This window comes from Onychomys torridus, chromosome 1, assembly GCF_903995425.1.
Source record: "Onychomys torridus chromosome 1, mOncTor1.1, whole genome shotgun sequence".
NCBI classification, from domain to species: domain Eukaryota; kingdom Metazoa; phylum Chordata; class Mammalia; order Rodentia; family Cricetidae; genus Onychomys; species Onychomys torridus.
In genome coordinates, this window is record NC_050443.1 from 46,642,096 (window position 1) to 46,656,348 (window position 14,253).

General features: G+C 49.2%; 1 protein-coding gene across 1 annotated transcript in view; it reads right to left on the reverse strand.

The window, feature by feature from the left end:
- Positions 1–14,253, reverse strand: part of Lrrk1 (leucine rich repeat kinase 1) — a 135,693-nt gene that overhangs the window by 36,275 nt on the left and 85,165 nt on the right. The window contains exons 13-20 of the mRNA XM_036175835.1: positions 9,493–9,622; positions 8,745–8,857; positions 8,121–8,335; positions 5,597–5,761; positions 4,895–5,067; positions 3,771–3,891; positions 3,249–3,408; positions 1,391–1,667 (exon numbers count right to left, since the gene is read on the reverse strand). Of these exons, the coding sequence (XP_036031728.1) occupies positions 1,391–1,667; positions 3,249–3,408; positions 3,771–3,891; positions 4,895–5,067; positions 5,597–5,761; positions 8,121–8,335; positions 8,745–8,857; positions 9,493–9,622 (1,354 nt within the window). The remainder of the gene's footprint in view (positions 1–1,390; positions 1,668–3,248; positions 3,409–3,770; positions 3,892–4,894; positions 5,068–5,596; positions 5,762–8,120; positions 8,336–8,744; positions 8,858–9,492; positions 9,623–14,253) is intronic.

Genomic DNA, 14,253 nt, shown 5'->3' on the forward strand with positions numbered 1-14,253 from the left:
AGAGATTTATTTATTATGTATATAGTGTCCTACCTGCAAGCCAGAAGAGGGCACCAGATCCCATTATAGATGGCTGTGAGCCACCATGTGGTTGCTGGGAATTGAACTCAGGACTTTTGGAATAGGAGTCAGTGCTCTTAACCTCTGAGCCATCTCTCCAGCCCCAAAACTAATTACTTAATGTAAATGAGCTAAGTATTCCTATTTAAGACAGAGAGCATCAGATTAGATAATTCATAGACAATAAGGTATTCATTGTAATATAAATACCCAAATACATTTATAAGAAAAGAATTGGGGGGGAAAGGGAACAGTTGTAGTTAAAAGCTAAAAGACCTCCAAAGCTGGTATGTGGCTATTTTAAAACCAGTCAAAATGGACTTCAAGAATGAGAATATTATCTAAGTAATGAGAGACACTCTACAATGAAATAACAATAGAACAATTATAACAACATGTTGTCATAAATTTCCAAATCAGTACCTTTGTGCTTTGGGCCTTTAGTAAATAAAATGGGGAGATTAAATGTATCAGAATAGTTAAGTTCATAAACAAGGTGGCTACTTAGCAGGGGGGTAGATATACAGCATGGATACTCTGGACAAAGGATGAGTCATGTCCCAGGTGGGTCAGAGTGGGATGCTGAGAAATTTTATTATGCTGCTGGCAATGTTGTGGCATTTAAAATGAAGGAATTGTTTATCATATTTTTTATTCTCTACATTTTCACACTGCAGTTGGTCGCTGGTACATGAACCTGTAGAAAGTGAAACCCTGGATGAGAGGAGACTGCTGTAGATGTTCTCAATATGAGCAGAAGAATAGCACTTGGGAGGTGGTAGAGTCACATAGTGGAGGCGTGGGTGAGAAGCAGGGGCCTGGGGAAGAATTTTGGGCAGTGTGGATGACGTGCCCAGTGAGATGAGGTAGCAGAAGAGAGAAAGCAAGGGTCTTGGACATGCTTCCAAGTGTTACACCAGCCTTCCAGGAAGCAGCACTGTGGAGGTCCAGGCCTGAGCCTGTCAAGCCAGCCACCCTTAAACACTTGTGTGTGCATTCCGAAGCCACATGGCTAACACAGATGTCCATGTTACACACTGTTTTCACTCATCGTACTACCAAGCCAACAACTGCCCCCAAGCAGAACTCCCCTTGCATGTTTTCCTAACCCCTCTCAATAAGTGGATTTCTTCCAACTGCCTGAAAAGAGTAGCCCACGGCACCAGATAGGAGGTGGGCAAAGTGGGGCCTGATGCATCTACCGTCCTGCTGACCTAGGCTAGACAAATGGCCATCCCCAGGAGCTAGCTGTCCTGGTGGTGGTAGCCCTGGAAATCTTGTAGAGGCCACCAGTGTCCTCAGACCCCATTCTTCCGGGCTGTGGCCTTACCTGTCATTGGCCACAGGGAGAGCGATCTCAAACTTGGCGAGGAACTGGAAGTACTGCTCCTCGGTCTGTTGTGTGAAGCCTGTCCCCACCAGCAGCATCCTGAGGTCCTCGGCTCGGATCACCCCGTTCTTCGCCACTGACCGTGAGCCCTTGATGTTAAAGATCCTCTGTAGGCATTCGGACAACCAGATGGGGTCGAGGAAGTAGAGGTTCCTGAGGCCGTGGCTCGTGTCTGGGAAGTGCAGCAGGGCTCCTGTTTCTATGAGGAAGCTGATGGCTACAAGGAGAGAGGGAGGAAACTGGGTCAGAATCCCAGAGGGACCAAAAGGGACTCAGTGATGACCCTGTTCCCAGGAAGAAACCAGTATTTCTGGCGTTCCAGGCCCATCAGACAGGGTGGGCAGCTGGAGCCTGGGGACACACTGTGACTCTTGCCAATGTCCTGGGTTGATTGATGGTCAAGCAACTACCAGTAATCCTTGTTCTCAGACTGTCTGTAAGTTTCACCACTTGATGGAATTTGCTTATGACCACCCCCCTACAAAACAACACTTGAGGTGCTCCTATAGTTATGTGTAGACATATGCCAAGCTGTGTGAAAAATGTTGTCCTGTGTGCATGTCCTAACTGAGCTCTTGTCCTGTGAATGCCCATTCTATGGTCCATTTATTGCCATGTTTCTGTGTATTTGGTATCATTTTTGCTGTCTATAATGACCCTCCAACACAGGGCCAAAGGGTTGTCTACTGTTTCTAAGCACAAGATTGTGATTTATAGAGAAAATATGGCATTGGATAAGCAATGTTTGGGCACAAACTATAGAGGCCACTGCATGAGGTAACAAATCAATAATACATGTTTAATAACTAATAAGATACATGTGCTGGCTAGTTCTTAGTGTTAACTTGATACATCCGGGAATCACCCGAAGAATCTCAACTGGGGAATGATCTGGATCACTTCTAAATAGACCATAGAATGGGCATGTCTGTGGGAGCTTGTCTTGATTATTAATTGACCTAGCCCGTTGTGGGTGGCACCATTGTCTAGACAGGGAGTCTTAATACTCTAAGAATAAAGAAAGCTAGCAAGAAACTGAGCACCCAGGCATCAGGGGTCCATTTGTTTCTCTCTCCTCTTGACTGTGGATGTGATGTGACTAGCTGCCAGGGTTCCTGCCTCAACTTCCCCTCGGTGACAAACTGACACCTAGAATTGTAAGGCAAGCAAACTCCTTCCTCCCCTAAGCTGCTTGGGGTATTTTAATCACAACAAATAAAACCAGAACAGTATAGAAGAGAGGAGGGTCTGAAACAATGAACAGTTATTGACTGCTTTGTGGGTGACAATGTGACCAGAGGCAGTCAGGAACCTAACCCTATTATTTCTCCAGGAGCAATGGTTTCATAGCTGCCAATGCAGTAGTTGTGACGACCTTTTAGATGCTAAGTACCATGAATAATAAGAACTGGTTATAATGGTTTAACCTCGCTATCTTCCTGAACCGAGGTCCTGGAGGGTAGTGACACAGAGGCTGTGCCTGTGTGCATCCTCTGCTGAGCAGCTGCCATGGTCTCTGTCCAAGGAGAGAAGGGCACAGGGGAGGGATGGTTGAGGGGGATGGCAGCAGCAAGGAGAAGTGGAGGGGGAAGCATGGAGACAGGCAGGCGGCAGAACACAGGGACGTGTTGAGTGCTGTCATGTAAACCTGCTAGCCTGCTGAGCTGAGGGTCCAGGTGGAGCTGTGACCTCATAGATGGCTCACCCTACCCTACCCTACTCAAGGGCTTTGGACTGACTTCTGCCCGACCTTCAGATCCCCCATACCAACGCCCCTGGGTACCCACTCTTGACCTACCAGACTGCAGATCCTCGTAGTCTTTGATATCGTTGCCAGGCGTCTGTTCCACTAGCTGCTCCAGCTGCCGGTCCGTTAGATACTGCACTTCATCGCCCAGACTGCGGCGCTGCTGCTCAGCCAGCACGGCCTCCTGTAGGCTGAAGTAGCTCCTGGGGATCTGCGTGCGGGTGGGGTGAGGCTGAGGGTCTCAGGTCCAAGGGATGCTGCCTGCACCAACACTCCCCACCACCCCGCTGTCTGGTCCCAGGGTCAGAGGACATGCGTTTACAGGATGTGAAAAGGAGTCAGAGCATGGCTTTGCTCTGCTTCAGTTGGGGATATGCACACAGACAAGGTGACCACAGACTTTGTAATGCCAGGACTGTTGTGACAGGTCAATGACCCTTCCCTGCTCCCACCTGGAACTACTGGCTTTAAACACAGCCCTATGCCTTACAGCAAATGGCTGTAAAGGTGTAAGCTGGATCCTGGCAGTGGGAAGTGGGGGCCTCTGGCCTAAGTGGATGAAGGGACACTTACCAGCCTGCCTGCGAGTTTCTGACAGCCAATAGTGCTGCCCACGTCCTTCATGTTGCACGTGACGTGGAAAATCAGTTGCCGCAGCCCCTCCTGCCCTTCCAGGTTCTTGCAGGAGATCTCGCTGTGTGTGCAAAAATGTGGGGGGCTTAATCAACATACTGTCTCTTTGTCTGGGGGCACAGAGCATCCCTGTCTTCCTGGAGCTTTGTCCCAGATGCCAACAAGTCTTGAGAAGTCATTAAAGAGAGAACAAGAAGGTTCTGGAGGCTTTGCTCTGTGCATAGCCCTGTGCTGGGTACCCTTTGGTCTGTCTTCCCAATATGCTGAGTTCACAGAGGAAGAGGGGGGCCCAGAGGTACTGGGACTCCCAAGGGTGCTAGCTGGATAAGAGAGGTACATGCTGAGGCTGTGACTCTGAACCAGCCAGCGCTCCTGTTATTAAAGACCCTCCCAAGTCTTTCTTGGGGTATACCAGGACTCCCCAACATCCTGGTACTGCACTGTGAGCAGGGCTGACAGGCCATCCTGACCCGAACACCTGCACCCACGCCATCCCACCCAGAGTGAGGGAATCCGAGAGCAGCAGCCACGATGCACATTTGATTCTGACCAAGGATCTTGGTCTCCTTTACTAAGCCTCGGATTCACGGTCGGAATGCCAGAGTCCCGCCACTGTGATGGCTACCCACAAGAGGTAAATTGAGTGGCGCACGCAGGGTGGCTAGTCTCATCCGTACCAGCCCCACCCCCTCCACACTGCTGCTACTTTCAGACTCAGCAGCTGCTCTCAGATCTGCTGGGATCCAATGCAAGGACTGGGATGTCTGTCCTCCATCAGTGATCTGCAAACACTAGGGATGGTGCTGGAACTCAGACCCTGTTCCATGGGAGCTGTGTGCTCTGGGTACTGGCCCTGATGGCAGGAGAGGGCCCAGAAAGGAAGCACAGTTAGGGTGTCTCCAGGCCCTGTCTCTCACCTAGTGGGCCAAGCCCTGCTCAGGGTACCACCCTCTGTGCAGAGGAGCCTGGCCCATCCCCAGGACAGATGCCAGGCGAGCTGGGGTCTTAGTGAACAGGGCACACGGGGCGGGGGCAGCAGCAAGCTCGAGGCAGGCGGCACTCACTGCAAGTGTTTGAAAGTGATATCTGGGAAGCCCGTCGCTCTGGACCCCGACGGCGAGCGGCAGAGTGCCAGCACGTAGGCACGTAGTGTTGCTATCCTCTCCACTCGGAATTTGGCCTCGATTAGGTCCAGGTGTGTCCCGACCACCAGCACAACAGCGTTTGGGGCCTTGGCCTGTAACAGAGAATCCCACAGCTGAGTCCTGCATTTCCACCCCCCCGGCCCCCGAATAGTGGGAAACAGTTTCCTCAGTGTGCAAATGTGCCAATCCCAGACGTTAGTGGCCCACAGTCAGCCACCATCCTGTGGATTTGAATGCTACCGACCAGTTATGAACTGAGGTGCCCTGTGACCCACTCCATGCAGTTTAAAGCCCATGGAGAGGGATGTCTGGTCCTTCTAACCACCTGAGGGAGAGGCCTCTGCCAGGCAAGTGGCACCTTTCCACTGAGGGAGCTCTGCCTGCTTTGCACGCACGGGGCTGTTAGGTTTCAGGTAAAAAGAGCAGGAGCACTGGGCTCTGAGTTCTCAGTGTGAAAATCAAGCAAGGCCAGGATTTGGGGCCTTCTGGGAGAGCCCTTCCGTAAGAATAGTGTTTCCCCCTTACACTGTCCCTTTGTTCTTAATCACACAGTGCTTCAGGACACAGAACCTGGGGTTGCTGCATCCTGGGCACCAGAAGGCAAAGATGGTGGCCGCTCACCTCGATATTGAGCAGCCAGAACTGGAGGTTGGCCACGGCTTCCTCCCCCAGTGCCAGGTTCCAGACCACCACATACAGGGCCTTGTCCGTGAAGAAGCACTGATTGACGGTGGCCATGCTGGCAGGGCCCCCAATGTCCCAGACGTTGAACTCCACGGATTCAACCTACTTGAGCAACAAGGCACAGAAGGGGTGCATTTGAGTGACCGAGGGGGGCGAGTGAACCACAAGAAAATTTACAGCTTGGCTATGGAAAAGTTACAGACTCCAGTGCATCTAAATTAGCAATCCTGGCAAGGGAAAAGAGCCCAGTGGCCCAAAGATAGACTTCTGGGGGCTTCCATTTGCTGCTGACAGAGTTGGGCATCTGAGGAGATCATGGGCTGTTGTGTTGGTTATCTTAGCTCTCCAGAGTTAAAAGACATCTGGTGGGAGGAGGGCCCCACTTTGACATCATGGCTCCCACCCTCTCTGTGCAGGGGACAAATGGAGGAGGTGTCCCTGAACTTGTGTAGGTCAAAGGTTAGCGCCCACCAACGAGGCTGGGAAACCCTCCTGACGTGAGAATCCAACAACAGGGAGCGGGCTGCCAGGAAGGCTGTGGAAACAGTTTCTGTATCACTGCATGAGCTCAGAGCTGGCCTAGGAGCCAAGGCTACAGTCCGCTGTAGCCAGGAGTCATTTCCATGAGGCAGCATTTGGCCTCCAAGATGCAGACAGCGTGCTGACCTGGTTTTGTATAAAGATGAAAGCAGGCAGCTGTTCTCAGCCAGCTAAAGGTCAGCCGCACAGGGCGGGATGGGCCTTGGTGCTCACAAGAGCAGTAACGGCTTTCAAGTGAAGGCCGTCTCATGCCGTCCACCCCTGAAGCCTGGGCACCCATTCACTGAAGAACAGATGGATGGGAACAAAGGTGACTGAGTCATTGTCAAAACAGCAAAGCCAAGGGTACTGTAGAAAATTCTGGTTATTTTAGAGAGCCTTCAGACGTGAGTCAGCGGGAGTCACTCCCTGTCCGTTCTGAGTGGGCCTGGGATTCATTAGCTCACTGTTCTGAACCCCACGGCAGGACCCTGCTCTTATGTTTATTTTGGGTGCTGGGGATTGAACTCACGGCCTTGCAATGCTCATCACAGGCTGTCCCACTGATGTGTACTCCTAGCCCCAAGGGTCCCATTCTTAGGAGGACCAGCTCCGAGTACGTTAGCTTACACCTTCAGAAGGCTCCATTTCTCAAACTGGAGTCCCCTGATTTGGAAGAAGGTTTTATGTGGAAAAACTCTGCAATCAAGCTTAGCTCTCATTGTACTGGGCTTAGAGAAGAAAACCATGGCCCAGCTGGACAGAGCCTCTTGGCTTTCTACCCTGTAAACTTTTCTCCTTCTTGGACCCTTGAATCACCACAGTGAGGCAGAGACGCATATTCAGCCGATGAGGATGGCACTGTCTGGCACTCAGGGCAAAAGCACTCTATGTGTTCTATGGGTGCAGTGCTGTTAGAGTTTGAATTTGACATGTCTGCTGGGGGCTTATGTCTTGAATACTTGGTGCCCTGCCTGCCGGTGAAATCTTAGGAAGTTCTAGAGACTTCTTAGACGGAGGAAGCAGGTCACTAGGCAAGTCCTTGGGAGTGTATTATCCTGGCCACTTCCTGTCACCCTCTGCTTCTTGTCCCCCATGGTGAAGAGCGATCCTCATCACACATATCAACCTCCATGATGTTCTGTTCAATAGAAGGGCCAAGAAACAGTGCAAAGAACCTTCTGGGGCCATGAGCCAGTACATGTGCTCTTGTCGAAATAATTTCTGATGGGTAGATTGCATTTTGGTCACAGCAATACAAAAATAACTAATATAAGCACCAGGCTAAGATCTCACAGTCTCTTTTCTGCTTCAAAAGGCAAAAAAGAAAGAAAGAAAGAAAGAAAGAAAGAAAGAAAGAAAGAAAGAAAGAAAGAAAGAAAGATAAAGAAAAAAGGTTTATTTCTAGCCGCTTGGACCTGAATAGGAATGAGGACCATGAACAAGTTGGTAAAGACTTCATTTTAAACAGGCTATTTAATGGAACCTTTTCAGAGCTTGAATGAAAGCAAGAATTAGGCAGGGCAGGGCATTGGCTCCTGGGGTACCTCATCAGTCTCCCTTTAAGGGGGCTGAGAGATGCTGAGGTGTACCTCCCTGTCTGCCTTGGTACTTTGTTCTTAGCCCCAGGGGAACCTCTGTTTGAATCTAAGTCTCTGAAGCCAGCTTTGAAGTCTGAGCATGTGCTCATTAAGAGCCCCCCAGGGGAATCCAGCACACAGGCAGGGTCAAGAACCACTGGCCCAGAGCCTTGACTTCATTCCCATAGAAAACTACAAGGTCACAGAGAGAACCGATCCATCACTCTTGGCAACGGCCAGAGTAGAGCAAGCAGCACAGAACATCTTGGGCCCTGGATTCAGAATGTCCAGGGTCTCCGGGGGAATGGAGAACAGCCCTCAGGGAGGTCCCTCCCACCCACTGTGTGTCCACCATCCTTCACCTTGGCTTTGGAGCCTGCTGGTCTCTGGAGCTCCCACTTGGTGGTCCTGATGGTGGCCTCGCTGTGTGCTGCCTGGGGGGCCCTCCCCGTCTGTAAGATCTCCAGGAGTGTGGACTTGCCCTGGCGTGGGGGACCCACGAGGATCATCTTCATTAGCTTACACTTCTCTGCCTTGCGCAGCTGAGCACGTAGGAAAGATAGTGTTGCTTTGGGGCCTGTGAGAAATCAGAAGAGGGTAAAAGTGGGTACCCTAGATATATAGGGGATGCACTCACACTTCTTAGGAAGCCAAATTCTGTCCCAATTTCCATGTGTTTCAAGGGAAGGAATGGAGTCTGGGAGAGAGAAGGGATGATAATATCTACCTCCCAAATTAAGTGTGAAAGTCAGACCTGAGGGACAACGTCCTTGCTGCCCTAGTCGGCAAACTCTACTACCTAGCCGTTCTCAGTCTTATCACTGTTGCTGGCTACTGTGTTGGGGCCAGTTCCATAGCATCTTCCCCATCTCTGAGGCTGGGGTTGGGCCCCATGTTCATTCACCCACTGGTCCCTTCAGATCTACCAAGGGAACCCGAGTTATCTTCCCAAGGCAGTGATTGGAACAGGGCTGGGGAGGCCCTACCTTCTTTCCTGACCTCTGCAGGCACATTGCTGATGTTCAGATCTTCAATGTCCAGTTGCCAGAGGTTTCCCAGCTGGCCTAGTTCAGGAGGGAGCTCTCGGAGGCCAGGATTACTGAAGCAAACAAGTCACGGTGAGAGACAAGCACATACGTGGACACGTGAGAGACAAGCACATACGTGGACACGTGAGAGACAAGCACATACGTGGGCACTTGGGCCTGCAGCTCTCCTAAGCCTCCGCAGTCTGCAGGGGCCATTGCCAAGTTCTGATCCAAGCCACGTGCCTTGGGCCTTCATCTCAATATTCCATTTAGACACTAATCCCATTACACCCATGCATCGTGAGGATGGAAACATTTGTTCTGACTTCTGTGAGTCTCCACTGAGTTCCCGCCCACAACTACCCTCTCTTTCACTAGTGACACTACCATCATCCAGATGGCCACTACTTCCTCTTGCAAAGCCTCTCCATTTTCAACCTTAACGCAACTCCTTCTACGGCACTCAAGTTTTACCTGCTTCTTAAGCCGCTGACGGGACCTGGTACACGACAAAGTTCATTGCACGGAGGGGTCAGGGACTCAGCTGTCCTCCTCACTGTCCCCCAGCCAAGCAACGAACTGTGGTCACTCCCTTTACCTGTAATATCCCACCCAATCGGAAAGCAGCGCTACTGCTTCTGGTCCGCGGTGATGTAAGGGAGGACGTCTGTTCCGATGGGCTGCACCTGCCCTGACATGAACTTACTTGCCCAAGTAGAGCTCTGATAAGTTCTTCAGCAGGCAGACGGACGGAGGGACGGCGTCAAGATGATTCTCATTCAGACAGAGGACCTCCAAAGATTCACTCAGGAAAGCTGGGAATTCTAGCATGCACGCTGCCAATAAAGTCAAAAGAGACCATGCTTCTGAACCGTCTGGATGACCGCAGTGTGGAGGTGCTATACAAATCTCTATGATGTCTGCAGAGCATCCTGGGAAGCCTACTGTGCTCAGCTTCCTGGCCTATCCATTCTAATTCTACAGACATTCTTGTATGCACATGTGACAGAGATGTAAGGACAGGGACATATTGCTTGCAACAGTATGTCTGCAGGGGATTCTGCTAAACAATGGAATAATGTGCAATGATTACAAAGCATGGTACAGGTCATGTGTATATAAAGTGATGGCTTCTGGAGACTTGGAAAAGCTAGGTGCAGAACTATGTCTCTAAAACGGCTTATTAGTGTGACAGAAAATATCTGCAGATATGCACACGTGTATTAACCCAGCATGTGAGTGTTATATGCATGCATGCACACACACACACATAAATGTGTGTATGTTACACAAACTCATAGTCACATCTAGAGAAGAACTTACTAGAACACCAAATACTCGTTTTGTTTTAAAATATACAGCATTACCTCTTCAATGAAAGAACAAGCTAATCAACAAAGAAACATATTATGAGCCAAGGTGGCTTTTTTAAAAAATATATAAATGTTGCTTAAGATGTTACACTGAAAAACCAGCCAACTCTTTAGTATTCAAGTAAGTTCATTCATGAGGCTAATTATGAGATTACCATTAAGATCACGTCACATTTGCTGTTTCCACAGCACCAGAGCCTTTGTGCAGAGAAAGAATGTCATACAAAGCTTGGAAACACACATTAATGGGATTCAGGGGTTTAGACTATAGCAGGATCTCTGAGGAACCTTTATCCCCCACACCCGCTTCCCCAAAAAGCAAAGAGAATGGACAGGATATCCAACTGGCAAACAGGGAATCCAAGATGCATGCTCTGCCTCAAAGTCCCCTGCCAGGACTGCCAGCCAGGGCGATGTAGAGGATAGAGAGAGCAGCATTCTTGTTTGGGGCTGAAATCATGTTCAGTTGCCTAGATACAACTACTTCCCTCAGCGAGGGCATCTCTCCACACATGGAGCAGCAGTACTGATGATCTTGAGGTAACCTAGCCTCAGAGAGCATCCTGGGAGAGAGACGATGCCAGACTACTAAGATGAATGTTAAGAAAACCCTGCCCAGCTCGCCGCGCTGTGAGCCAGATTCACTGTAGCTATGGAAATAACATTGCATCAGGCTTGCCCAGGCGACTTGGTCCTACACCTCGTCCTGTAGAAAGATGTTCAAAAGTGCTTTCTTCCCCCTTTCGATGAAATGGCTTCATGTTTTTCTGGGAGTGGAAAGGCATCCTTTCTTGCCCACGGAGGGAACACTGAACAGCTGGCTGTGGGGCCGGCCAAGTCTGAAGTTTCACCCTGGTGTTTATGAAGGCTCCTTAAGTGACAGATGAGGGGAATAAGGAGCCACACCTCTGAATGGAGGCAACACCTGTCACACCCCCAGCCAACTGCTGGAAACTGTGGAAACTAGGCTGGGGAGAACACAGCTAGAGGTATTTATGAACTGTTATTTATTCATAAGTTATTTATGACTCTGCTTGTCTGAGTTTTACCGTAAAAACGGTCATCCAAATTATTTTTGGACAAGGCAACCGCACAAATATGACTGCTTGAATGTACGTAAACCTCCCTGGAATTTAACTGTCCACCCGCACACAAGCCGTCCTTTATAGATAACTCTTTACCCCAGGTCAACCGCCCTAGGAGAACAACTCTGCTGAGGAATAGGGCTGGCAAGGGCACCTCGCCTGGATTTCATTCAGGGGTGGCCCTCAAAATTCCAGACGCAATTGAAAAAGCAGGAGGCCTTTGTCACCTGCCCATGCCATGACGCCCTCTGCCAGGGAGCCTTGGAAGGAGTGGCCTCCTCCCCTGGCTACCAGCTCACTCCATGACCTTCTCACCTTGCAGCTTGACCTTCCTATGCAGCAGTTTCTACGGGCTGTGGCAACTGGTCTACCTTCCAGTGACATCGCCTTGGTCCCCAAAAGGGTCTCACATGCTTGAGTAGAAGGTAAAGCACACAAGTGGCCTGCAGCAAGTGGCTCCAGTGACCGAGATTGTTCCCAGCCTATGCTCTTGTCCGTTGTCCCACTTGGCACCAGGGACACTATAGTGTCTGTTTCTCTTTCTTTCCAAGTGAGATCCTTACATCTGCACTCAATTTCCCAAAGCTGAGGGGCTTCCATTTAAAAAGGGGCCAGTTGGGCTGAGGGGATGGCTTAGTGGCAGAGCACTTGCCCAGCATGCCCAAAGCCTTGGGTCCTATACTCACACACAGGAAAAAAATAAAAGAGAAAGGCCCAGTTACGAAAATTCATAAACTATATTTCCCTATCAGCATGGAAACAGGTCCCTGTATCTGTCTCCTGGCTGTCTGAACTTATTTTTCAAAACTTTATTTTTGGTTGCTATTTCTTCTTCTGGGGCTGTCATATACATATGTATATTCATGAATATATATGAATAAATTATAAGCATTATTTGTATATTAGAGACTTGTGTGCCGATCTGTGTCACAGTGATTTCTATGGGAAACAGTTCTCAGAAGTTTGCAGGAATCCTTTGTCTATAATGTCTTTCACCAAATAAAACTTTTCGATTTTTACAAAGCCAAGATTTGGGGCCTTAAAAATGTTTTTGGGGGGCAGGGTGGCCTACACCCTATAATCTCAGCACTTGAGAGTTGGGCAGGACGATTGCCTTTGAGGCTACAGAATGACTTTCCAGGCCAGCCTACGCTACAGCGTGAGACCATGTATAAAAATAAAAGAAAATGAGGGGCTAGAGAGATAGTGGCTAAGAACACTGACTTTTCTTCCAGAGCCCTGGGGTTCAATTCTCAGCACCCACATGGTGGTTCATAAGCTGTAGTGAGATCTGGTGCCCTCTTCTGGCCTACAGGGACACATGCAGACAGAACACTGAATATATAATAAATAAATACTTAAAAAAAGAAAATGAAAAGATTCCTAGCCAGCTTTTAAAGGTCTCTCCCAACCCCAAACCACACAAGTGTCCTCTAAAGTGTTATTTTTCTTTTTATACACAAGCCTGCCATCCGTATGAGCATTGCTATCACAGCAGAAGGAAAGGATACTACCACCGCATAACCCCAGCTGGTTACACCAACATTATTTGTTAAAACCTGAAAACAGTATTTTCTACTCGATCAGAATGCCACCTTTGCTCTATATCAATTCCATTTGTACAGAGGAACCCTGAGAAACTGCTTCCAGGATGCCCCTCTACATCAGCTACCCAAATTCACCAATGCTTAAGTTCCTTATGTAAAGATGCAAGAACCCACACATATCCTCCTGCAGCCTTCAAATCATGTCTAGATGACCTGTGTTGTCTGGCACTGGGGATGTGGAGGGAGTAGCTGGTACATGGCGTTGTTTAGAGAACAACAGAAAAACACGTACAGGCTTGGTATAGACGCGACTTTTCTCACGCACTTTCCAGGCAGCTGTTAGTTGATCTCACAGACACAGTAAGGTAGACTGCATTTACTTACTCCTATTTTTAGATTCTGTTCCACCAATAGTTACTCGTTCAATGATATGAAACTCACATTCTCATATATTGACTCTATAAGCCACTATGTACACACACACACACACACACACACACACACACAGAGTATACAGACACACACAAATATACACACACAGAGTATACAGACACACACACACAGAGTATACAGACACATACACACACACACACACACACACACACACACACACACACACACACCTACCTCTATTATAACCAAAGAACAAGAAGAAGTTACCACTTGGGGTTATAGTGGAGGACCAATTGTTTGCCACTGGGCAGGGTTTCCCTGAAGGACAAATAGTCTTTCCTGAGAAATTCCCTACCCAGCACAGGCCGTATAAGGGACAAAAACAAACTCCAGGCAAAGTTCTACTCTTGAAGCCTTGGGAAGCCCTTGAGGCCCTCTGCCACACTTCATCTCATGAGCTAGTGTGGCTGTGGCCTCTAATGGGTCTCAGATGTCATGACACAGCAGAAAGGACTGGGTAGCATTGGTCCTGCCCCCAGAGGTGGACTCCCACAGTCTGCGTGGAAGCCTGGCTCTATCACAGGGTCAGAACTAGTCAAGAAACACTGAGCATATGCAGAAGCCCTGACCCTTGACCAGAACTTTGGGAAGAAGGCATTAGGTTTAGATGGGGTCACAAGGGTGGGTCCTTCATGACACAAGAATCCTGTTAGGAGAGACTTTCCATCATGTGTGGGTGAAGTGGGAGTGAGAAGGTGGCTGTAGGCAAGTTAGAAAGCCTGATTCTCTCAAACCCAGCTATGAATGCACCCTGAAATGGCCTCCAGCCCCTAGAACTGCAAGGAGGACGTCTCTATTGTATGAGACACTGGTCTATGATGACTGAAGTACATGGGGAGCCTCAGTTTCCTTATGTGCAACATAGATGGCCTTGTCCACTTCCCATGAGGACTGAGACTCTTGTGCAGGCGATGTAGGGAATTCTCTGCATGTGGCAGACAGCTGTTAGCATTGCTGGGCTCCAGGTGGGGAGTCAGGGCCATATGACTGCACACAGGTGACCTAAGTC